Source organism: Scyliorhinus torazame, chromosome 10 (assembly GCF_047496885.1).
Source record: "Scyliorhinus torazame isolate Kashiwa2021f chromosome 10, sScyTor2.1, whole genome shotgun sequence".
Taxonomy (NCBI): domain Eukaryota; kingdom Metazoa; phylum Chordata; class Chondrichthyes; order Carcharhiniformes; family Scyliorhinidae; genus Scyliorhinus; species Scyliorhinus torazame.
In genome coordinates this window covers 186,625,834-186,651,783 of record NC_092716.1, presented here as the reverse complement: position 1 = coordinate 186,651,783, position 25,950 = coordinate 186,625,834, and the positions used below count along the sequence as shown (strand labels likewise).

Genomic DNA, 25,950 nt, shown 5'->3' with positions numbered 1-25,950 from the left:
ACGTGTACTGCTGCGCTCTGAAAGTGAAGGCAAATTTATACTGGCACGCCTTTGCCAACGGAATGGACCAGAATTCATTACTGACGTCCAAAACCATGAAATATCGGGCATGGAGTGCCTGTTTGAGCATGGTCTCGGGACTTGTTGCTACGGTGGGGGCTGCTGCGGGGGTGACTTTATTGAGTTCCCGATAATCAATGGTCAAGCGCAATGATCCGTCGGGCTTTCTTACTGGCCAAATCGGGGCATTATTAGTTGAGGCTACCGATCTTAGGACGCCCTGCTCTAATAAGCTCTTTATAACCTTTAGGATTTCTCCCTCTGCTTCTAGGGGGGAATCCGTACTGCTTTTGGGGTCTAGGGTCCGGTCCTGTTATTTGTACGGAGCCAGTCATCCATCCACAGTCTTGCTTGTGGGTCGCGAATGCTGCCCTGTTCTTTTGCAGGACTGCCCTAACCTGCCTGTCCGTGCTGAGTGTGGTGGTACAACTGTCCGCAGTTGTAACATTCTTGCGGTTTTGCTGGGGGGCTGCTCTTTCCCTCGTTTACCCAGGCGGGGTTGTGAAGAGTGGTTCTTACTGCCTGCACGTCTGCGGCGGCTTGCTTTTCCTCGGGGGTTTTAGCGGCAGGTTTATTGTGAGCAGACTGTTCCCAAACGCGGGACAATCTTTTTACCACCCACTTCTCATTATGAGCCTCCTCCGAGGGGTCATAATAACTACAGGCATTCTGTCCTGCTTCTGTGGCATGGGAGATAAGGGTGCGGGTCCATTTGGCCATATTATGTGGGGACAAATGGGCACAGTCTATGTTTCCGAAAACGGCTTCAAAGTGAATCCACAAGCGTCCTGCGAACGCTGTGGGGTGTTCAGACTTCTTCTGTCTGCACTTATTTAGGCCATCCACGGGGTCACCCCAGTTATACCCGATCGAATCTAGGATCGCAGTATGCATTTCTGCAAGGGTGCCTCCTCCTACGTTCTGTGGGTCGGGAAGGGCTGCTGCTACCGATGGGTCTAAGCTTAGGACCATGAGCTTTACCTGCTCTTTCCCATCCAGGCCGTACAAGGTCGCCTGGTGTTTGACGGTGGCAAAGAAATGGTGTGGGTCTGAAGCGGGGAGGAACGGTGTGATTTTCGCACACGCGTCCCGTAATTGGGTCACTGTGAGGGGGGTGGAATATAGGAATTCCGCCTCGTCTGCTGTGGCTGTGCGGTGGGTATTTACAGGGTTCATGGGAGCCTGAACTACCTGCTGTGTGGGGGGTGGGGGTGCTTTCCTCCTTTGGGGCTTTCCCTGCGCACATGTTCCCTGAACATATCTCTGCGCTGTCTCCTGCAATTCTTCCCAATCAGGGCCATCTTCCTGTTCTAAACTTTCCCCAAAGGTTTCTTGGAATCCCTTTTGGACAGAAAGCAGTGATTGCAGGTCAGCAATTTGGTTTCGGCACTGCGCATGGTCTATGGTACTCTGCCTTTGTTCCGTGGTTGCAGCGTGGAGCGCTCTCAAGGCTGCCTTGAGATCACGACATTGCTTCTCTGTTTCTTTCTTCACCAGGACTGCACGCTGCGTGTCCTGATAAGCCTTCTCATACTGGGACTGGAAACTACTCAAATGCGCCAGACAAGACTGGTGACCCCGTTTGGCGTCAGCCACCTCTTTGTCCTTTGCCGCTAATTTCCTTTTTAATTCCAGGTTCTCTTTCTCAACCTCGCATACATCGATTTTACTCATACGATGTATGCCTTCTATTTCTTTTCGGAGCGTCCTGACGACCTCCTCTGTGCCTCGCAGTTGTGCCAGACAGGACACAATTGCCATCGGCTTGCGCGCTTTTGCTAAGCTCTTTTTATGGATCTCACTCAGGTTCTCCCACCAAGTATGTCCTATACTTCCGGGACCTGAATCGTCATTATTGCAGAAATCATTCCACATGGGTCATCCTTTGCCCTGGAGAAATTTCCGAATTTCCACTTCCCAAATGGGACACTGTCCCACTTTAATGCTGCTGGTCGCTGCGACCGCAAATTCTTCGGGGTTCATGAGGCGTTGCATTGCCTGCATGGCCATCTCTCTTATCTGCTTGCTTCGGTCGAATTTGGAACAGGGGGCTAAGGTGGTGTCGTAGATGCGGGTACGGCTTGCGCTAATTTCCGAAAATACCGGCTTCCGACAGTTTTGACGCAACAAAATCTATCAGTTTTACCTTATAACCCTGTTAGTTAAGCATGCATACACACACTTCCGAATTGTGAATTATTAACCAGAACCGCTTGAACACTTGTGGTTTTTTATTTTTTGTTTCCAATTGGATTCTATTCAAATTCCTGGGGTTCTCCCGGAGTGGTTGTCCACTTCTATATCGAGTCCCGGCGGAGTCGCCAATTTGTTGCTCTTATTAGCTTTAGTTTTACTAGCTCTAATTCTGTCACCTTTGCTCACGAGTCGCCAGGTATCTTTCTGATACCGCCACGTGGTTCAAGCTCTAGTTATGATTAATAAGACAGCACACCGCTTAGTAAGATTAAATCAACGGTCATTTATTATGTACAGCAATAAATACTTACACAATAATCCTACTTTCTATATCACTACCTACCACTACTGGCTAATACTTAACTTTTGGAAATGGCCCACCAGGTCAGGGAAACAAATGGCTTATCGAATTGGGTCTGGCCTGCGGGATTCAAAAGGCTGATACAGGTCGATGGCTAGGAGTCTCTATCGGGTAGCGATCGCTGGAGTCAAACTTACGGTTGCTGGTCGATGGTTCTTGAGAAGGTTGCGAGCAGGAGAAGAAGGGTCGGTCTGAACTTGGCCCCTATCTTTTATAGGTCCCAGGGGCCTCCCGCCTCTCGGGGCGGACCTTGACCCTGGCCCCAAGTGATTGGACTTGTTCCCAATCACTGGGTTCGATATGCTCCAATAATGGGGCGATTCCTTGATCGGGGGGTGGTTGTTCACCTTTCTTTGTCTCGGCCACTGCTGGCGCCGAGAGGTCTGGATTGGCATTCAATTGCTAATATGTTGCAGTTGTTCCCGGGGATAGCTGATTAAACTGCAGATGTCTGTGTTGATGTGCTGCTAATGGTCGCAGGTATCGATCTGGGCCGACCTCCCAGAGCCGAATACGCTCTTCCCCAGAGCCGAATACACAGACCGCATGGTTCGGTTGGAGCAGCAATTGGACGCACTTAGGAGCATGCAGGTGGCGGAAAGCGTCATAGATCGCAGTTATGTAAATGTGGTCACACCCAAGGTGCAGGCAGAGAAATGGGTGACCACCAGAAAGGGCAGGCAGTCAGTGCAGGAATCCCCTGTGGTTGTCCCCCTCTCAAACAGGTATACCCCTTTGGATACTGTCGGGGGGGATAGCCTATCAGGGGAAAACAGCAGCAGCCAGAGCAGTGGCACCACGGCTGGCTCTGATGTTCAGAAGGGAGGGTCAAAACGCAGAAGAGCAATAGTAATAGGGGACTCTATAGTCAGGGGCACAGATAGGCGCTTCTGTGGACGTGAAAGAGACTCCAGGATGGTATGTTGCCTCCCTGGTGCCAGGATCCAGGATGTCTCCGAACGGGTAGAGGGCATCCTGAAGGGGGAGGGCAGACAGGCAGAGGTTGTTGTACATATTGGTACTAACGACATAGGCAGGAAGGGGCATGAGGTCCTGCAGCAGGAGTTCAGGGAGCTAGGCGGAAAGTTAAAAGACAGGACCTCTAGGGTTGTAATCTCGGGATTACTCCCTGTGCCACGTGCCAGTGAGGCTAGAAATAGGAAGATAGAGCAGCTAAACACGTGGCTAAACAGCTGGTGTAGGAGGGAGGGTTTCCGTTATCTGGACCACTGGGAGCTCTTCCGGGGCAGGTGTGACCTATATAAGAAGGCCGGGTTGCATCTAAACCGGAGAGGCATAAATATCCTGGCTGCGAGGTTTGCTAGTGTCACACGGGAGGGTTTAAACTAGTATGGCAGGGGGGTGGGCACGGGAGCAATAAGTCAGAAGGTGAGAGCATTGAGGGAGAACTAGGGAATAGGGACAGTGGGGCTCTGAGGCAGAGCAGACAGGGAGAAGTTGCTAAACACAGCGGGTCTGGTGGCCTGAAGTGCATATGTTTTAATGCAAGAAGTATTACGGGTAAGGCAGATGAACAGAGCTTGGATTAGTACTTGGAACTATGATGTTGTTGCCATTACAGAGACCTGGTTGAGGGAAGGGCAGGATTGGCAGCTAAACGTTCCAGGATTTAGATGTTTCAGGCGGGATAGAGGGGGATGTAAAAGGGGAGGCGGAGTTGCGCTACTGGTTCGGGAGAATATCACAGCTGTACTGCGGGATGACACCTCAGAGGGCAGTGAGGCTATATGGGTAGAGATCAGGAATAAGAAGGGTGCAGTCACAATGTTGGGGGTTTACTACAGGCCTCCCAACAGCCAGCGGGAGATAGAGGAGCAGATAGGTAGACAGATTTTGGAAAAGAGTAAAAACAACAGGGTTGTGGTGATGGGAGACTTCAACTTCCCCAATATTGACTGGAACTCACTTAGTGCCAGGGGCTTAGACGGGGCGGAGTTTGTAAGGAGCATCCAGGAGGGCTTCTTAAAACAATATGTAGACAGTCCAACTAGGGAAGGGGCGGTACTGGACCTGGTATTGGGGAATGAGCCCGGCCAGGTGGTAGATGTTTCAGCAAGAGAGCATTTCGGTAACAGTGACCACAATTCAGTAAGTTTTAAAGTACTGGTGGACAAGGATAAGAGTGGTCCTAGGATGAATGTGCTAAATTGGGGGAAGGCTAATTATGACAATATTAGGCGGGAACTGAAGAACATAGATTGGGGGCGGATGTTTGAGGGCAAATCAACATCTGACATGTGGGAGGCTTTCAAGTGTCAGTTGAAAGGAATTCAGGACCGGCATGTTCCTGTGAGGAAGAAGGATAAATACGGCAATTTTCGGGAACCTTGGATAACGAGAGATATTGTAGGCCTCGTCAAAAAGAAAAAGGAGGCATTTGTCAGGGCTAAAAGGCTGGGAACAGACTAAGCCTGCGTGGAATATAAGGAAAGTAGGAAGGAACTTAAGCAAGGAGTCAGGAGGGCTAGAAGGGGTCACGAAAAGTCATTGGCAAATAGGGTTAAGGAAAATCCCAAGACTTTTTACACGTACATAAAAAGCAAGAGGGTAGCCAGGGAAAGGGTTGGCCCACTGAAGGATAGGCAAGGGAATCTATGTGTGGAGCCAGAGGAAATGGGCGAGGTACTAAATGAATACTTTGCATCAGTATTCACCAAAGAGAAGAAATTGGTAGATGTTGAGTCTGGAGAAGGGTGTGTAGATAGCCTGGGTCACATTGAGATCCCAAAAGACGAGGTGTTGGGTGTTTTAAAAAATATTAAGGTAGATAAGTCCCCAGGGCCTGATGGGATCTACCCCAGAATACTGAAGGAGGCTGGAGAGGAAATTGCTGAGGCCTTGACAGAAATCTTTGGATCCTCACTGTCTTCAGGTGATGTCCCGGAGGACTGGAGAATAGCCAATGTTGTTCCTCTGTTTAAGAAGGGTAGCAAGGATAATCCAGGGAACTACAGGCCGGTGAGCCTTACTTCAGTGGTAGGGAAATTACCTGAGAGAATTCTTCGAGACACGACCTACTCCCATTTGGAAGCAAATGGACGTATTAGTGAGAGGCAGCATGGTTTTGTGAAGGGGAGGTCGTGTCTCACTAACTTGATAGAGTTTTTCGAGGAGGTCACTAAGATGATTGATGCAGGTAGGGCAGTGGATGTTGTCTATATGGACTTCAGTAAGGCCTTTGACAAGGTCCCTCATGGTAGACTAGTACAAAAGGTGAAGTCACACGGGATCAGGGGTGAGCTGGCAAGGTGGATACAGAACTGGCTAGGTCATAGAAGGCAGAGAGTAGCAATGGAAGGATGCTTTTCTAATTGGAGGGCTGTGACCAGTGGTGTTCCACAGGGATCAGTGCTGGGACCTTTGCTCTTTGAAGTATATATAAATGATTTGGAGGAAAATGTAACTGGTCTGATTAGTAAGTTTGCAGACGACACAAAGGTTGGTGGAATTGCGGATAGCGATGAGGACTGTCAGAGGATACAGCAGGATTTAGATTGTTTGGAGACTTGGGCGGAGAGATGGCAGATGGAGTTTAATCCGGACAAATGTGAGGTAATGCATTTTGGAAGGTCTAATGCAGGTAGGGAATATACAGTGAATGGTAGAACCCTCAAGAGTATTGAAAGTCAAAGAGATCTAGGAGTACAGGTCCACAGGTCATTGAAAGGGGCAACACAGGTGGAGAAGGTAGTCAAGAAGGCATACGACATGCTTGCCTTCATTGGCCGGGGCATTGAGTATAAGAATTGGCAAGTCATGTTGCAGCTGTATAGAACCTTAGTTAGGCCACACTTGGAGTATAGTGTTCAATTCTGGTCGCCACACTACCAGAAGGATGTGGAGGCTTTAGAGAGGGTGCAGAAGAGATTTAGCAGAATGTTGCCTGGTATGGAGGGCGTTAGCTATGAGGAGCGGTTGAATAAACTCGGTTTGTTCTCACTGGAACGACGGAGGTTGAGGGGCGCCTGATAGAGGTCTACAAAATTATGAGGGGCATAGACAGAGTGGATAGTCAGAGGCTTTTCCCCAGGGTAGAGGCGTCAATTACTAGGGGGCATAGGTTTAAGGTGAGAGGGGCAAGGTTTAGAGTAGATGTATGAGGCAAGTTTTTTATGCAGAGGGTAGTGGGTGCCTGGAACTCGCTACCGGAGGAGGTGGTGGAAGCAGGGACGATAGTGACATTTAAGGGGCATCTTGACAAATACATGAATAGGATGGGAATAGAGGGATACGGACCCAGGAAGTGTAGAAGATTGTAGTTTAGTCGGGCAGCATGGTCGGCACCGGCTTGGAGGGCCGAAGGGCCTGTTCCTGTGCTGTACATTTCTTTGTTCTTTGTTGTTTGTTGTCTGCAGCTGTCTCGTTTGTGCCCTGTTGGCTGCTTTTCCCATCAGCGTTTTCGGTTAGCCATTTTACATCGGGTTTTGGCCAAATTAATCGGGAATCAGCCATTTTAGGTGACTACACCACTAGCTACTGATTGCCAACCAGAGAAACACCCATTAATCCCCACTCTTTGCTTTCTATTAATTAACCAATCCTCCATCCGTGCTACTACTTTCCCCTTAATGCCATGTTTCTTTATCTTATGCAGCAACCTTTTGTGTGGCACCTTGTCAAAAGCTTTCTGGAAATCCAGATATACCACATCCATTGGCTCCCTGTTATCTACCGCACTGGTAATGTCCTCAAAAAATTCCACTAAATTAGTTAGGCACGACCTGACCTTTATGAACCCATGCTCCGTCTGCCCAATGGGATAATTTCCATCCAGATGCCTCGCTATTTCTTCCTTGATGATAGATTCCAGCATCTTCCTTACTACCGAAGTTAACCTCACTGGCCTATAATTACCCGCTTTCTGCCTACCTCCTTTTTTATACAGTGGTGTCACGTTTGCTAATTTCCATTCCGCCGGGACCACCCCAGAGTCTAGTGAAGTTTGGTAAATTATCACTTGTGCATTTGCAATTTCCCTAACCATCTCTTTTAGCACCCTGGGATGCATTCCATCAGGGCCAGGAGACTTGTCTACCTTTAGCCCCATTAGCTTGCCCATCACTACCTCCTTAGTGATAACAATCATCTCAAGGTCCTCACCTGTCATAGCCTCATTTCCATCAGTCACTGGCATGTTATTTGTGTCTTCCACTGTGAAGACCGACCCAAAAAACCTGTTCAGTTCCTCAGCATTTCCTCATCTCCCATTATTAAATCTCCCTTCTCATCCTCTAAAGGACCAATATTTACCTTAGCCGCTCTTTTTTGTTTTATATATTTGTAGAAACTTTTACTATCTGTTTTTATATTCTGAGCAGGTTTACTCTCATAACCTATCTTACTCTTTATAGTTTTTTTTAATAGCTTTCTGTTGCCCCCTAAAGATTTCCCAGTCCTCTAGTCTCCCACTAATCTTTGCCACTTTGTATGTTTTTTCCTGCAATTTGATACTCTCCCTTATTTCCTTAGATATCCACGGTTAATTTTTCCTCTTTCTACCGTCCTTCCTTTTTGTTGAGCACCTTTGCTGAGCACTGTGAAAAATCGCTTGGAAGGTTCTCCACTGTTCCTCAACTGTTTCACCATAAAGTCTTTGTTCCCAGTCTACCTTAGCTAGTTCTTCTCTCATCCCATTGTAATCTTTGTTTAAGCACAAAATACTAGTGTTTGATTTTACCTTCTCACCCTCCATCTGTATTTTAAATTCCACCATATTGTGATCGATCCTTCTGAGAGGATCCCTAACTATTAGATCATGAATCAATCCTGTCTCATTACACAGGACCAGATCTAGGACCGCTTGTTCCCTCGTAGGTTCCATTACATACTATTCTAGGAAACTATCGCAGATACATTCTATAAACTCCTTCTCAAGGCTGCCTTGACCGACCTGGTTAAACCAATCGACATGTAGATTAAAATCCCCCATGATAACTGCTGTACCATTTCTACATGCATCAGTTATTTCTTTGTTTATTGCCTGCCCCACCATAATGCTACTATTTGGTGGCCTATAGACTCCTCCTATCAGTGCCTTTTTCGCCTTACTATTCCTGATTTCCACCGAAATGGATTCAACCTTATCCTCCATAGTACTATTCCATAGTACCTTGTACTGTCACCCTTTTTGATTTTTGACTATGTCATCCCTTACTATTGCCCGGATGTCATTCTTAAATAACAGAGCTACACCACCTCCCTTACCATCCACTCTGTCCTTCCAAATAGTTTGATACCCTTGGATATTTAACTCCCAGTCGTGACCATCCTTTAACCATGTTTCAGTAATGGCTAGTAAATCATAGTAATTCATGATGATTTGCACAATCAACTCATTTACCTTATTCCGAATACTACGAGTATTCAAGTAAAGTACACGTATGATGGCTTTTATACCTCTGTTTTGAATCTTAACACCTCGATCAGTAACCTCTTCTAAGTTATATTTCCTCTTAACTTTTCTCCTAATTTTGCTTGTCGTTGAACCATTACCTTCATGTAACAACGTGCCACGTCACTTACCATTTATGATTTTACTTCCCGTTTTATTCCTTTTAGTATTACTGGACCTATTCACTGAGCTACCCTCCGTCACTGTACCTTGTACTGTCACCCTTTTTGATTTTTGACTATGGCTTCTCTGCCTTACACTTTCTCCCTCACTGCCTTTTGTTTCTGTCCCTGTTTTACTACCTTCCAACTTCCTGAATCGGTTCCCATCCCCCTGCCACATTAGTTTAAACCCTCCCCAACAGCTCTAGCAAACCCCCCCCCCCCCCCCAGGACATCGGTTCCAGTCCTGCCCAGGTGCAGATCATCCTGTTTGTACTGGTCCCATCTCCCCCAGAACCGGTTCCAATGCCCCAGGAATTTGAATCCCTCCCTCTTGCACCATCTCTCGAGCCACACATTCATCCTATCTATCCTGACATTCCTACTCTGACTAGCTCGTGGCACTGGTAGCAATCCTGAGATTACTTCCTTTTGAGTTCCTACTTTTTAGTTTAACTCCTAACTCCCTGAATTCAGCTTGCAGGACCTCGTCCCGTTTTTTACCTATATCGTTGGTGCCTATGTGCACCACGACAGCTGGCTGTTCAATCAAGTTATCTATCAATTTCAATTTTGAAATGTTCAATTGACTACCCCTGCCGTAACAGCTTTCTCGAGGGTTCAGTTTCAGGTCCCCTTTAGATGAAGAAATGCTTCCTATTCACTACTGAACGGCCTCGCTGTAATTTTAAAATTTTGCCTACTTGTTCAGGTCTCCAACCAGGCAAATTATTTCCCCTCTATCTACTCCATCATATCCTTTAATCATCTTAAACAACTCAATTAAATCACCCTTTAATCTTCGATACTCTAGGGAATTCAGCCTAGTCTTAGATATAGAGCGTTTAAATGTATTGTGAAATCCGAGTGTTGCGACACACTCTAAAAATCAATACCGTAGTGTTCGTGAATCGGTTTATGCTGGATTAGATTTTTTGTATGTAATTTGTGATGCTCTCGACCATAGATGTGCTATTGTTTTCTCAGTAAGAGTACCTGAAATGTTTTACTATGTTAAGGACCCTCTGTAAATATAAGCTGTTGTTCAGTGTGTGTCCCAATTCATTGATCATTGTGCTTGGACCGTTTACCTGCCCAGAAGCTGAAGTTTGCGTGATGATGGGTCCTTTCGGGTTGCCTCCTCCAAAACAAAGCTCATCAGAAATGGCATTGCAGGAGTAATAGCTGATCTGGTTGCCTCTGTTTGCAGATGTTGAGGAGATTGATGATGAAGAGGTTGCCTTTCTTGTTGCTGATGCAGCACAAGAGCCCACTACTTCCCGGTTACGTCCATCTGCCAGAAGAACCCGTGCTATAGCAAGGACCCGTCAGAGTGAAAGAGTTCGAGAAAATGTCAACCGGAACAGGATTACCCATGCACATCAAATCGAGGTATGCTGAATTTCACAATGCAAAAGCTACATGGCTCAGAGATAGACCTGGATGTACAAAGCTAAGATAGCGCAGGGGACATGATGCAATAATGTTTTCAAATGTACTTTAGGTATGTTCATGTCTGAGCTCCTGCAGGGTTATGTCTCTGTCGGGAAGTAATCGAATTAAAACAGTCTTAACAGCCTTGTAACTGGGTGTTGTTGTAACCCAGAAACTCCTGTAATAATTTATTTTTAAAAAGTATTTTTATTCAGATCTTTAGCACTTTAACATTTTACAATACAAAACAAAAGATTACACCCCCAAATACAATAAATCCTGCCCCCCAATCTCTTGTGGAACCCCTCATTTGCCCCTCTTACGACAAATTTCACCTTCTTGAGATGTAAGAATGCCATTAGATCCCCCAGCCACGCGGGATCATAGGTGGAGAAGCTGAACAGAACCCGCCTGCGAGCAATCAATGACGTGAAGGCTAAAACATCTGCTCCCGCTCCCGTCTGCAACTCCGGCAGGTCTGACAACCTGAATATGACCCTCGGGGGGGGGGGGGGGGGGCTCCAAATCCACATGCAGGATCGCTGATGCTGAAAAACAAGTCCCAAAATTTCTCCAACTTCAGGCCGAACCAGAACATGTGCACGTGATTAGCTGCGCCCCTCCCACACCATTCGCAAGTATTCCCTACCCGCTTAAATAGCCGGCTCATCCTTGACTTTGTCAAATGCGCCAGTTACACCACCTTCAACTGTATCAACCCCAGCCTCGCACACGAGGTTGAGGCATTCACCCTCGGCAGCACCTCACACCACAGTCCCTCCCCCAGCGCCATCCACTTAGACCATAAGATATAGGAGCAGAATTAGCCATTCGGCTCATCAAGTCTGCTCCATCATTCAATCATGGCTGATATGTTTCTCATTCCCATTCTCCTGTCTTCTCCCCATGACCCTGATCCCCTTATTAATCAAGAACCTATCTATCTCGGTCTTAAAGCCACTCAGTGATTTGGCCTCCACAGCATTCTGCGGCAAAGTGTTTCACAGATTCACCACCCTCTGGCTAAAGAAATTCCTCCTCATGTCAGTTTTAAAGGATTGCTCCTTTAGTCTGAGGCTGTAGCGTCAGGTTTTAATTTTTCCTACTAGTCGTCTCCACATGCATTCTATCTAGACCTCTCCATATCCTGTATGTTTCAATAAGATCTCCCCTCATCCTTCTAAACTCCAACGAGTACAGGCCTAGATTCCTCTACCACTCATATGGCAAGCTCTTCATTCCTGGGATCATTCTTGTGAACCTCCCCTAGATCGTTTCCTCGGCCAGCACATCCTTCCTTAGATACAGGGCCCACAACTGCTCACAATACTCCAAATGGGTTTTGATCAGAGCCTTATACAACCTCAGAAGCACATCCTTGCTCTTGTATTCTGGCTCTCTCGATCTGAATGCTAACATTGCATTTGCCTTCCTAACTGCTGACTGAACCTGCACTTTAACCGTAAGAGAATCTTGAACTAGGACTCCTAAGTCCCTTTGTGCTTATGATTTCCTAAGCCTTTACCCATTTCGAAAATAGTCTTTACCTCCATTCTTCCTATCAAAGTGCATAACTTCCTACTTTTCCACATTATATTCCATCTGCCACTTTGCCCACTTTCCTTGCCTGTCCAGGTCCTTCTGCAACCCCCCCTCCCCCCGATTCCTCCATACTACCTGTCCCTCTGCATGTCTTTGCATCATCTGCAAATGTAGCAACTGTACCCTCCGGTCCTTCTTTCAGATCGTTAATCTTTACCACAACCCCCTCTGTCGACACCTTATCCTCCTCCAAAATCCCCCCATAAATCACCGAGACGAGCCCACCCTCCAACCCCATTACCGACAGCACTGCCTCCACAACAAGGAGGCAGGTGTTGTTGGCAAGGTCAGAAAAACCTTTCCAGCAAAGTCCCGCACCTGCATATACCAAAAACCCTCCTCACGCGAAACCCAACCACTTTTCCCCCCACCCCCCAACTCCTCCAGCTTGTGAACCACCCCATCAAAAACAAATCCTTCATCTCCTTCACCCCTCTCTTACCATCCCTGAAACCTTGCATCTGTCCTCCCCGGCTCAAATCCATGATTCCCACGAATTGGCCTCAACCCCTCCCAGCCGAAAGTGCTGCCGAAATTGTCTCCAAATCTTCAACATGTCGACCACTTCCCGAACTTCCAGGACTTCCCAAATACTTCCCTGGGGCAAATGGAAGCGTTGCCAGCGCCTGCAACCCGACTCCCTACAAGAACTGGCCTCCATCCTCACTCATAAAGCCTCCGCCTCCTTCTCCTGCCCTACACCTCCTCCTCCTCCCTCCCAACCCCCAAACAGTAAAAGCACGCCAAAATGTTCATCTTAACACCTGACCTGCCAGCGACAGGGGAAGACTGTCCCACCTCAATAAATCCGCTTTCACCCTCCCAGCAGACTCGTAAAATTCAGCTTATGAAGCCATGCCCAATCCCGGGCCACCTCGCCCCAAATACCTGAAACGGCAAACCCCCCACTCCAACCCCCACCCCTGGAGAATACACCACAAAATACTCGCTTTTTCCCAAATTCAACTTTATGTAATTATATGTTAGAGAAATTATGGAGTCAGCAGCGAAGCAATGGTGCTCATCCCTAATGTCCAAAAACGATGGCCACAAAGATCCAGCAATCTCTGTGACGTTATCACCTTTCCTGATATTTGAATCTGGCACCAAGTCAAGGGGCCTCCCGGCCGCACAGAAATATTAATGCCTTCAACCAGGATAAGCAGTCAATCACTTTGAAATGTTCTCACAGTCAGCAAACCACAAAGTAAAATGGACTGATTATTCTTCAATTTTAATTAACTTTTATGGAGGTTGAAGTAAAGATTGAGACATAAACACTAGAAGCTGGAATATCCTAAACTTTAAAAAAAAATTAAAATTGAAGCAACCACGTGATGCGGGTGTAGGAATAGCAGCTTTTCCGTGGGCTTCAGAGCTACTCTTTTTGTGATCCCTCTATTTCCTGTTTGTGCGACACATGCATTCCTGGTCTGGGAACTAATACTCCGTAGCATATCCCTAGAAGATTTTTCGATGAGTGTTGGGAGAAAAAATGCCAAGGAATTCTAAGAAATCTGGCGATACAAGGGAGCAGTCGGATGCAGTGGGTTAGAGCCGTCACCTTATTATGCCGATCTGGGGCAGAATTCTCCGACCCCCCGCCGGGTCGGATAATCGCTGGGGGTCGGCGTGAATCCCGCCCCCGCGATGGGCTGAAGTCCCGCCTGTCTGTTGCCAGTCCCGCCGGCGTAAATTGGAGTAGGCCCTTACCGGCGGGACCTGGCCGCGCAGGCGGCCTCTGGGTTCTTGGGGGGGGGGGGGGGGGAGAGAGAGAGATCTGGCCCCGGGAGGTGCCCCCACGGCGGCCTGGCCCACGATCGGGTCCCACCGATCCGCGGGCGGGCCTGTGCCGTAGGGGCACTCTATCCTTCCGCACCGGAGGCTGTACCGGTCCGCCATTCCCGGTGTGGAAACGAAGTCCTCTGCGCATGTACGGGGATGACGCCAGCACACGCTAGCACTCCTGCGCATGTGCCAACTCGCACCGGCCGGCGGAGGCCCTTCGACGCCGGTTGGCGTGGCGCCAAGCCCCTTTCCCGCCGATTTGCGAGGCGCAAACCACTCTGGGGCGGGCCTAGCCCCTGAAGGTGCGGAGGATGGCGGCCCGATGCCGGAGTAGTTCACGCCACTCTCCCGCCGGAGTTGCCCGACCCGCCGATTACGGAAGAATCCCGCCCTCTGATCCTCGAAAGGACTCTTGACACGGCACGTTCAATGATTCTGCAAATGATGACTGTGAACCTTAACAACACCATCAGAGTATCTTGACGATAAACTCGGTTTATTGTCACAGCATCTAAGTGCCGTGAGACCGAGCTGCAGAACACTAATAAAACTTGATAAAACATTGAAAATGTTGCTTCCTTGGCTGAAACCCGCATTCAAGCCTTGGAAAACCAGCTATGTGATATGTCCGAAATCTTGGAAGTGGAGACCTGAGGCCGGGGAAAGAATGTCTGGGTCGTAGGCCTTCCAGAAGGAGCGGAGAGTAAGACTCCTGGAAGTTTCTTGAGAGCGGACTACCACGTTCCCTTAAGCTCGATGTGTAGGCTTGGTGTTTTAAGGTGGAAAGGGCACACCACATCCTGTCTTGAGGCCGAGGGATAATCAACATGCCAGGTCCTTAATCATTTACTTTCATAACTTGAAAGATTGGCAGAAGGTTGTGGAAGTGGTGGGCCCTGGCTCTACAATGGGGAGAGGATCTGCTTTTCCCAGGACTTCTGGCGGCGACACAGCTGAAGCATAGAGGCCTCAATCAAGTTAGAAAACATCTCGAGGCAGCTGGAGTGAATTATGCCTGGCTTTATTCTGCAACCCTGAAGAATGGTATCTGACGACTCCATTAAGTCTTTTGATAATCTGACTAGTGCCTTGACCTTTGTGAAGTCCGTAGAAGGCTAGGACTTAGATTGACGATCTGCAGATTGTTGACATTTGGAGTTTCTCCCTGTTGTATTGTTTTTTTGTCTTTTTATCTTGTCATGTATGGGGGGAGGGTGAACAGCCAGCTGTCGTGGTGCACATAGGCACCAACGATATAGGTAAAAAATGGGACAAGGTCATACAAGCTGAATTCAGGGAGTTAGGAGTTAAACTCAAAAGTAGGACCTCAAAGGTAGTAATCTCAGGATCGCTACCAGTGCCACGAGCTGGTCAGAGTAGGAATGTCAGGATAGATAGGATGAATGCGTGGCTCGAGAGATGGTGCAAGAGGGAGGGATTCAAATTCCTGGGGCATTGGAACCGGTTCTGGGGTTCCAATGCCCCGGATGGTCTGCACCTGGGCAGGACTGGAACCGATGTCCAGAGCTGTTGGGGAGGGTTCAAACTAATGTGGCAAGGGGATGGGAACCGATTCAGGAAGTTGGAAGGTAGTAAAACAGGGACAGAAACAAAAGGCAGTAAGGGGGAAAGTGTAAGGCAGAGAGGCCATAGTCAAAAATCAAAAAGGGTGACAGTACAAGGTACAGTGACTGAGGGGAGCTCAGTGAATAGGACCAGTAATACTAAAAGGAATAAAACGGGAAGTAAAAACATTAATGGTAAGCGACGCGGCAGGTTGTTAAATGAAGATATGGGTTCAACGACAAGGAAAATTAGGAGAAAGGTTAAGAGGAAATATAACTTAGGAGAGGGCACTGATCGAGGTGTTAAGATTCAGAACAGAGGTAAAAAAGTCAACATAAGTGTACTTTACCTGAATGCTCGTGGTATTCGGAATGAGGTAAATGAGTTGATGGCGCAAATCATCGTGGATGACTATGAATTAGTGGTCATTACTGAAACATGGTTAAAGGATGGTCACGACCGGGAGTTAAATATCCTAGAGTATCAAACTATTCGGAAGGACAGAGTGGATGGTAAGGGAGGTGGTGTAGCTCTGTTATTTAAGAATGACATCCGGGCAATAGTAAGGGGTGACATCGGTGCTATGGAGGATAAGGTTGAATCCATTTGGGTGAAAATCAGGAATAGTAAGGCGAAAAAGTCACTGATAGGAGTAGTCTATAGGCCACCAAATAGTAACATTATGGTGGAGCAGGCAATAAACAAAGAAATAACTGATGCATGTAGAAATGGTACAGCAGTTATCATGGGGGATTTTAATCTACATGTCGATTGGTTTAACCAGGTCGGTCAAGGCAGCCTTGAGGAGGAGTTTATAGAATGTTTCCTAGAACAGTATGTAATGGAACCTACGAGGGAACAAGCGGTCCTAGATCTGGTCCTGTGTAATGAGACAGGATTGATTCATGATCTCATTGTTAAGGATCCTCTCGGAAGGAGCAATCACAATATGGTGGAATTTAAAATACAGGCACTGAGAGATCCTGGGCCCAAGAAATAAGCAGCTGATGGCACATTGGGGGAATTAGCTCAAATGGTAGAGCGCTCGCTTAGCATGTGAGAGGTAGTGGGATCGATGCCCACATTCTCCACTTTCAGGGCAGCATGGTAGCATTGTGGATAGCACAATTGCTTCACAGCTCCAGGGTCCCAGGTTCGATTCCGGCTTGGGTCACTGTCTGTGCGGAGTCGGCACATCCTCCCCGTGTGTGCGTGGGTTTCCTCCGGGTGCTCCGTTTTCCTCCCACAGTCCAAAGATGTGCAGGTTAGGTGGATTGGCCATGATAAATTGCCCTTGGTGTCCAAAATTGCCCTTGGTGTTGGGTGAGGTTACTGGGTTATGGGGATAGGGTGGAAGCGTGGACCTTGGGTAGGGTGCTCTTTCCAAGAGCTGGTGCAGACTCGATGGGCCGAATGGCCTCCTGCACTGTAAATTCTGTAAAGATGGAGGGTGCGAAGGTAAAATCAAACACAAGTGTTTTGTGTTTAAACAAAGGAGATTACAATGGGATGAGAGGAGAACTAGCTAAGGTAGACTGGGACCAAAGACTTTATGGTGAAGCAGTTGAGGAACAGTGGAGAACCTTCCAAGCGATTTTTCACAGTGCTCAGCAAAGGTTTATACCAACAAAAAGGAAGGACGGTAGAAAGAGGGAAAATCGACTGTGGATATCTAAGGAAATAAGGGAGAGTATCAAATTGTAGGAAAAAGCATACAAAGTGGCAAAGATTAGTGGGAGACTAGAGGACTGGGAAATCTTTAGGGGGCAACAGAAAGCTACTAAAACAAGCTATAAAGAAGAGTATGATAGGCTATGAGAGTAAACTTGCTCAGAATATAAAAACAGATAGTAAAAGTTTCTACAAATATATAAAACAAAAAAGAGTGGCTAAGGTAAATATTGGTCCTTTAGAGGATGAGAAGGGAGATTTAATAATGGGAGATGAGGAAATGGCTGAGGAACTGAACAGGTTTTTTGGGTCGGTCTTCACAATGGAAGACACAAATAACATGCCAGTGACTGATAGAAATGAGGCTATGACAGGTGAGGACCTTGAGAGGATTGTTATCACTAAGGAGGTAGTGATGGGCAAGCTAATGGGGCTAAAGGTAGACTAGTCTCCTGGCCCTGATGGAATGCATCCCAGAGTGCTAAAAGAGATGGCTAGGGAAATTGCCAATGCACGAGTGATAATTTACCAAATTTCACTAGACTCTGGGGTGGTCCTGGCGGATTGGAAATGAGCAAACTTGACACTGTTTAAAAAAGGAGGTAGGCAGAAAGCGGGTAATTATAGGCCAGTGAGCTTAACTTTGGTAGTAGGGAAGATGCTGGAATCTATCATCAAGGAAGAAATAGCGAGACACCTGGATGGAAATTGTCCCATTGGGTAGACGCAGCATGGGTTCATAAAGGGGTTCACTAATTTAGTGGAATTTTTTGAGGACATTACCAGTGCGGTAGATAACGGGGAGCCAATGGATGTGGTATATCTGGATTTCCAGAAAGCCTTTGACAAGGTGCCACACAAAAGGTTGCAGCATAAGATAAAGATGCATGGCATTAAGGGGAAAGTAGTAGCATGGATAGAGGATTGGTTAATTAATAGAAAGCAAAGAGTGGGGATTAATGGGTGTTTCTCTGGTTGGCAATCAGTAGCTAGTGGTGTTCCTCAGGGATCAGTGTTGGTCCACAATTGTTCACAATTTACATAGATGTTTTGGAGTTGGGGACCAAGGGCAATGTGTTTGCAGATGACACTAAGATGAGTGGTAAAGCAAAAAGTGCAGAGGATACTGGAAGTCTGCAGAGGGATTTGGATAGGCTAAGTGAATGGGCTAGGGTCTGGCAGATGGAATACAATGTTGACAAATGTGAGGTTATCCATTTTGGTAGGAATAATAGCAAAAGGGATTATTATTTAAATGATAAAATATTAAAACATGCTACTGTGAAGAGACCTGGGTGTGCTAGTGCATGAGTCGCAAAAAAGTTGGTTTACAGGTACAACAGGTGTTTAAGAAGGCGAATGGAATGTTGTCCTTCATTGCTAGAGGGATGGAGTTTAAGACTAGGGAGGTTATGCTGCAATTGTATAAGGTGTTAGTGAGGCCACACCTGGAGTATTGTGTTCAGTTTTGGTTTCCTTCCCTGAGAAAGGACGTACTGGCGCTGGAGGGTGTGCAGAGGAGATTCACCAGGTTAATCCCAGAGCTGAAGGGGTTGGATTACGACGAGAGGTTGACTCGACTGGGACTGTACTCGTTGGAATTTAGAAGGATGAGGGGGGATCTTATAGAAACATATAAAATTATGAAGGGAATAGATAGGATAGATGCGGGCAGGTTGTTTCCACTGGCGGGTGAAACCAGAACTAGGGGGCATAGCCTCCAAATTAAGGGGAAGTAGATTTAGGACTGAGTTTAGGAGGAACTTCTTCACCCAAAGGGTTGTGAATCTATGGAATTCCTTGCCCAATGAAGCAGTAGAGGCTCCTTCATTAAATGTTTTTAAGATCAAGATGCATAGTTTTTTGAAGAATAAAGGGATTAAGGGTTATGGTGTTCGGGCCGGAAAGTGGAGCTGAGTCCACAAAAGATCAGCCATGATCTCATTGAATGGCGGAGCAGGCTCGAGGGGCCAGATGGCCTACTTCTGCTCCTAGTTCTTATGTATCCTGTTTATTGGGAGATGTTAACATTTGAGCACTATACTGAATGTCTTATCCTAAAGAATCTCAGGGACTTTTATTTGTGGTAGCTGAGTCGCGTGCTAATTATTCATTGTTTTCTCGCTTATCTGTATCTTTATGATGGTAATTCTGGTATTTTGGTATCCTGTCTTTAATCATGGTAAAATTGAGTGGGGTTATTACCAGGACTTGGTAGGTGGAAGGTTTAGGTCTTCATGGGAGGGACATTTGGCTCCCATTGTTGGTTTTTTTTCTTCTCTCTGTTGAGGAGTAGGTTTCCTTTTTAAGAAAATTTAGAGTACCCAATTTATTTTAGCCACTTTAGGTGCAATTTAGCATAGCCAATCCACCTGCTCTGCACATCTTTGGGTTGTGAGGGCGAAACAGGGAGAATGTGCAAACTCCACACGGACAGTGACCCAGGGCTGGGATCGAACCTGGGACCTCGGCACCGTGAGGCAGCAGGGCCAACCCACCGCCACCGTGCTGCCCTCGAGGAGTAGGTGATCTGATAGCAATGATAGCATGGCCATAGGGTGAGCCTTACGGGTCCCCTTAGAACTATTGTGGTCATGATCGTTTTGTGTTTTTGTTATGTTCGGGTTAGTAAGATGTTGACTGAATCCTGCAATGGTACAGACTGGTTTCTTATCTGAGAAAAGAACGTTATCAGGATGTTATGATGCCTCAGGTGTAACTTGAGAGCTGCGTGTGATGGTGTATGCCCGAATGTGGGACGAAAAGCTTTTCTTCTGGTAGTCTGTTTAGTCTGTGCAATGGCAGTAACTCATTTTAAATTGTGTTCCTGGAATGTATAGGAAATTCATCATCCTATCAAAAGGAAAAAGATCTTGTGCGGGATTCTCCGTTTGCCATCGCTGAAATCACGAAACGCCATTGGGCGGAGAATAGGTTCCGATGTCAAAATCACGGCAGACACCGATTTGACGGCAAATCACGATTCTCCGTCATCTCGACAGCGGCGTCAATACACGTATAGTGGACACCGTTTGCCTATTATTAGCATATCATTAGCGGGCCCGACCCGGTATTCTCCAGGGCCTCAGCGATTCTCCTCCGATGGGCTGAGTTCCCGATGGCGCGGTTCACTTGTGCTTTTAGAAACTGTGAAACCGGCGTCGTGGCTGCTGAGGGTGGGGGGAGGGGGTACGGAAAGTGTCCAAGTCCAACATCACCATAGTTTGCTGACAGTTGTGCCGCTGGCTCGGGGCTTCTACCAGGGCCGGCGGGTGTAGTGGGGGTGGCCAGGAGGTGGGTTGTGGGGTCAGGGTGAACGGGCACGGAACACCATTGCCGCAGCCGGCAAGGCAGCCATGTAGCTGGATGCACGCTAACAGCGCACTGTGAACTGAGGCCACGAGTCATTTGGTGTCTCCCTGAGGCCACCCCACTGGGTACCCTCTGGCCCCAGCCGACCCATCAGCTGTTTGGGCGCGCTCCAGCACAACCAATGCCATCTTGTTGGTTGGGATGATTGTGTGTGGGAAGTGAAATGTGTATATGCGGCCGCAGCTTGTCAGCCTCCCAAGTGTCAATCACGGACCCTCCAAATCCTGCACCGTTTTTTATTGGAATTTATTGTGTTCCATGTGGCGCCGGTGCTAGCCCCTTAACAGTCACGGAATCGGTCCAGGTGTGGCGCCAGGTTTGCTGTTGTGAAAATCTACAAATTCTGCATTGGTGTCAACACTTAGTGTCAGAAACGGAGAATCCCGCCGCCTGTCTTTTCTTATGAAGGAGAAAGTGGACAGAGTGATTGGGGCAGGTCTTCTTCGCCTCGTTTTCAACACCAGCAGGGGAGTAGCAATTTTGGTCAGCAGAACTGTTCTCTTTAAGGCGGAGAATTGTATGAGGGATAAGGGGGGGGGGGTAGATATCTGATTATTAAGGGGCTTGTATACGGAGAATCTGTCTCCATAATGAATGTGTATGGCCCTTCTAATCACTCCGTGGGGTTTGTTACTAAAGTCTTCACGGACATTGCGGAGCTGGCTTCAACCAATTATTTTGTGGGTGGGGACTTTAATTGTCATTTCAATTCCTTGATGAATAAGCTCCAAGTAACCAGAATCCCCTCTCCACCACCCTACAGGCAAGGACCTTGGCATCAGTATGTGAGGAGGTGGGATACTTGGATGTATGGAGGACTTTACATCCTAGAGATAAAGAATTTACATTATTCGCAGCTCCTCATAAATACCATACTAGAATTAACTAGATCAATCCTACATCTGGTATCCTCCTGTTCTATGGAGAGCAGCGCAATCTCTGACCATGCTCTTGTCTTCCTTGAGTTTTTACTCTTGCCCTCCCGATATAGGTTATGGAATTTCGATGTGTATCTGCTTTTCTGACTAAGAAGAGGGCTGATTCTAGGGTTATCTCTTTTGTGCATGATTCTATGGGTGCTAAACTAATTAAAACCAAAGACATTAATAGGGCATTTAGGAATTTTTATGCTGAACTGTTTTTGTCGGTTTAGTCTGGAGATGCATTGACACACATGGAGTGCTGGAGTGCTTCTCTTCCTTTGAGCTTTCTACGGCTTTGGATGATCAACGATTGGATTTTAATGTTCTTATCTCTAAAAAGAGAGGTGGCTATGGCTGGTGGGGAGCTCCAAATGGGCAACGCCCCTGAGCCAGATGGTTTTGGGTATGAGTTTTACAGGGAATTTAAGGACCTGTTAATAGATCCGTTAATTGGTATGTACTGTCATTCATTTGAGGCAGGTCTGTTACCACCGACGCTCCAGGAAGCGAATATTTCCCTGGTTTTGAAGGCAGGCAAGACCCTGGAGGAGTGTGCTTCCTAGAGGCCAATTTCACTTCTGAATGTTGATTTGAAATTGTTGTCTAAAGTGTTGGTGCGACATTTAGAAGGAAGTCTCCTGTTGATCATTCGGGGGACCAGACTGGGTTCATAAAAGGTCAGTTTTCTAGCAATAATGTCAAAGTTACTGAATGTGATCTAAGTTTTTTCCGAGAGCGGGCGTTAGATAGGTTAGTGATTTCCCTAGATGCCGAGAAAGCTTTTGACAGGGTGGAATGGATGATTTGGTTTCTACGTTGTGGAGATTTGGGCTGGGTGAGGAATATGTTAAGTAGTTTCAAGTATTGTATCATAAACCATTGGTGGTAGTGTTCACGAATGGTTATAGTTCTGAGAATTATGGCCTTCAGAGAGGGACAAGGCAGGGCTACCCTTTACCCCCTTGCAGTTTACATTAGCCAGAGGCTATTAGGCAAGATCCTTTGTTATTTGGGTTGCACTGTGGGGGGGGGAAGCAGAATAAGATCACGTTTTATGCTGTCGATGTGCTGCTGTTTGGAATTAAGCCAGACATCGCTGTTCCCGCTGTTATCTACGTGGTAGATAGATTTAGTACCTTCTCCGGTGAAAGATTAAGTTTCCAAAGTCTGAGGCTATGCCAGTGGAAGGGTTGAGAGGTAGACCACCTCCCCTTGCTAATTTTCCTTTTAGGTGGTCCCCGCCGGGGTTTACTTACCTGGGTGCTGTAATTACCCCCATTTTTTAAATAACTACATGGGCTAATTTCTCTCCGTTGATTTTGTCTATTGGGTGGGGCCTGACTCATTGGTCCTCGTTGCCAGTATCATGATTGGGTAGGATTGCATTGATTAAGATAAATGTTTGTCTAGATTGTTGTATCCCTTGCAGATGTTGCCAATCTTACTGTATGCTAGGGTCTTCAAGGAGATTAATGCAATGATCAGTTTGTTTATATGGAATAAAAATAAGCATCATTTGATGTTCACCAAGTTGCAGCTCACATCTTCTAAAGGGGATTTGGGTGTCTCAAATATTAGATTGCACCAATTAACCTCTCAACTTGGGTTTATAAGGGACTCAGTTAGAAGGACCCCACCTCCATTTGGCTCTATTGGAATAGACCATTTGGTATGTCCTTTACAGGTCTTGTTATTTTATGGGGAATTTAGGTCGTTAGGTTGGGTTCTGCTCGGTGTGAAAATCCTATAATTACTAATACTCTTAGAGCGTGGAGGATGGTCGGTCAATTAGAGGGGAGATCTAAACTGACTTCCACTCTTTCTTCCATCCAGGGCAACCCGGACTTCCTACCAGGTCTTATGGACCATGGATTCGATACTTGGAGAGATAGAGGCATTTGTAGGCTGGGAGATATGTTCACTGGTGCCTCCTTTGAGCAGCTATGCCAACAATTTGACGTTCCGAGACACTCCTTTTTTTACGTATCTGCAACTGAAAGACTTTATCCTTGACAAGACAACTTTGTGTCTTAACTCTTGTATTTCCCTGGTGGAAAAAAAAATCCTAATTTCTGTGGAGCCTAACCAGTTAATTAGCAATTTTATGATACCTTGTGTTCTAGATCCTGTGTTAGCGATTTGGATACTTTGCAGTCTTGGGACAGACTTGGCCGGCAAGTAATACTGATGAGGAGACATGGGATAGTATGTGGGATTATGCCAATAAAATATCACACTGAGTTTGAGACACACGTTTGATCCTGCTATATCCCCAATGTGCCTAAGTGCCTGGTAGTCAAGGATGTTTTAATATACTGTGTATGGACCCGTGTCTAGATTCTGTCATATTGGTCTGGTGCGGTTAAGAAGCTTGAGAGGATATTTGGCAGGGCCGTAGAATTTTATCATTTGTTCCCAACTCAGGGTCTTCCAGATAGGAGTATTATTAGCATTAATGAAAAAAGGCTGTATAACATCCTAACTTTTGCAACTATAAAACATATCCCATGCTCCTGGATCAGTGACAAGTATCCTTCAATTCAAAACTGGCATAAAATAGTCATGGAATGTATTCCTATGGAATTCCTGACGTCTGTGCTGCAGCCTAAGTCTGATGCATTCCGTAAAGTGCGGGGCCCCTATCTCTTATAGGCTCCGCTTTGCCTGACCCGCTCCTGAGCCATATTGCAAGTCATGATCCCGCTATACAGAAAGGTGTGCCATTGATCTGTTATCCTACCATGTTTATTTGGCCATATCCTCTCCTCTCCTCTCTCTCTTCCCCCCCTCCCCCCCCCCATGTTGAATTAAGAACCTTAAGTCCTGGTTCTTAAGGACTGTTGTTCTGTATTATACCAGTTATGTTTTGAATATTTGTTGAATTATCTGTAAAAATGATAAAACTCTAATAAAATATATATTAAAAGTTTTTGAAAAAAAATGTAAACTTGGACTTTTTATCAAAATGGAAAAGTTTAACATTATCGAAATATAGGGCCAGATAGGTGCTTCAGCAGTAGTTGTGACTCTGCACCCCAGTAAAATATAATTTACAAAGTGTGCCCTTTTTGGGTGTTGTTGTAATGATATTAAAGCATAAAAGGGGGCGTTCTTGTCAGTTCGATAATGTCCAATTGATTCAGTTGGGAGACTTCAATTACACACCCTATTACTACAGTCCCGTTAGGGATCAGGAACTTGTGTTGTAAAGTAGATGTAATTTGAAATCCCAGTTAATTATAAAGAGAGTAGAGCCACGTAATTCCATGGTTTTAAACAAACAGAAGATTTTGTATTTTTGAACAGTCAACAAAGCAGTCAATGCTCTCTATCTTAACATGAGGTACACATTAATTAATAGGCAAACTGGGCGAACACTGCAGCACGGTACACAGTGGTTCGCACAGTTGCTACACAGCGCCAGGGTCCCAGGTTCGATTCCTTGGTTGGGTCACTGACTGTGTGGGGTCTGCACGTTCTCCCCGTGTCTGCGTGGGTTTCCTCCGGGTGCTCCGGTTTCCTCCCACAAGTCCCGAAAGACGCGCTGGTAGGTGAATTGGACATTCTGAATTCTCACTCAATGTACCCGAATAGGTGCCGGAATGTGGCGACTAGGGGCTTTTCACAGTAACTTCATTGCTGCGTTAATGTAAGCCTACTTGTGACAATAAAGATTATTTATTATTATTAACTGCACATTAAGTGGCAGACATAAAAAAGACAGATCCTACGAATTTTCTTAGCTACACACCCAGATGCCAGTGATTACCGTGAGTTCTTTAAAACTTGTCGTCTTCATGAGGAATTTCAGCTTGTTTCTTTCTACAAGGTAGCCTCTAATTTCCCTGTACAGCAGCTCCAATTCGACCTCGAAGCCCTCTTGCTTCTTCTCCCTGAAATGAGTTGTCAGGCAACTGGACTTCAGTGCATACTGTCCCAACGACTGCTTGCCCCCAGCCGCTCAGTCACTTTGTCCAAGTCTGTGTCCCACTGGGATGATCAGGCTACAGACCAGCATCAATCACAGCCATCTATCTGTGCTAAGCAGACAACTACTGTTCACCATGGGCTTCTCTTTGCCCCAGCTTCCTGCTTTGTAGATCAGGCAGCTTCACTGAGCTATCAACTGCACCTTTGCTTCCCTGAGCCCCAACTCCCCAACAGCATGGAGCCATCAGCTGTTGCTGGGGTTCTCTGAACTCCAGATCCTTACACCTTCCCTGAGTCCCAGCTACATTGAGCTAAAGACCTTATTCAGCCTCTCCGCCTTCTGGCCACCTTCCTTTTCACACGCTCCCAGGTCCCATGGTCAGGTGACCATGCCAAAACCCCAATTACCTGGTCATTCTTTTTATGTGATCTTCCCAGTCATCAAAGGGAGCCGTCCAGAACAGAGCATGGGCA

The 25,950-nt window shown here is 46.6% G+C and overlaps 1 protein-coding gene across 3 annotated transcripts in view; it reads left to right on the top strand.

Moving 5' to 3' along the window:
- phrf1 (PHD and ring finger domains 1) overlaps window positions 1–25,950 on the top strand; it is a 202,877-nt gene that overhangs the window by 66,909 nt on the left and 110,018 nt on the right. For all 3 annotated transcript variants that reach the window (XM_072466131.1, XM_072466132.1, XM_072466133.1), the window contains exon 8: window positions 10,401–10,582. In XM_072466131.1, the coding sequence (XP_072322232.1) occupies window positions 10,401–10,582 (182 nt within the window). The remainder of the gene's footprint in view (window positions 1–10,400; window positions 10,583–25,950) is intronic.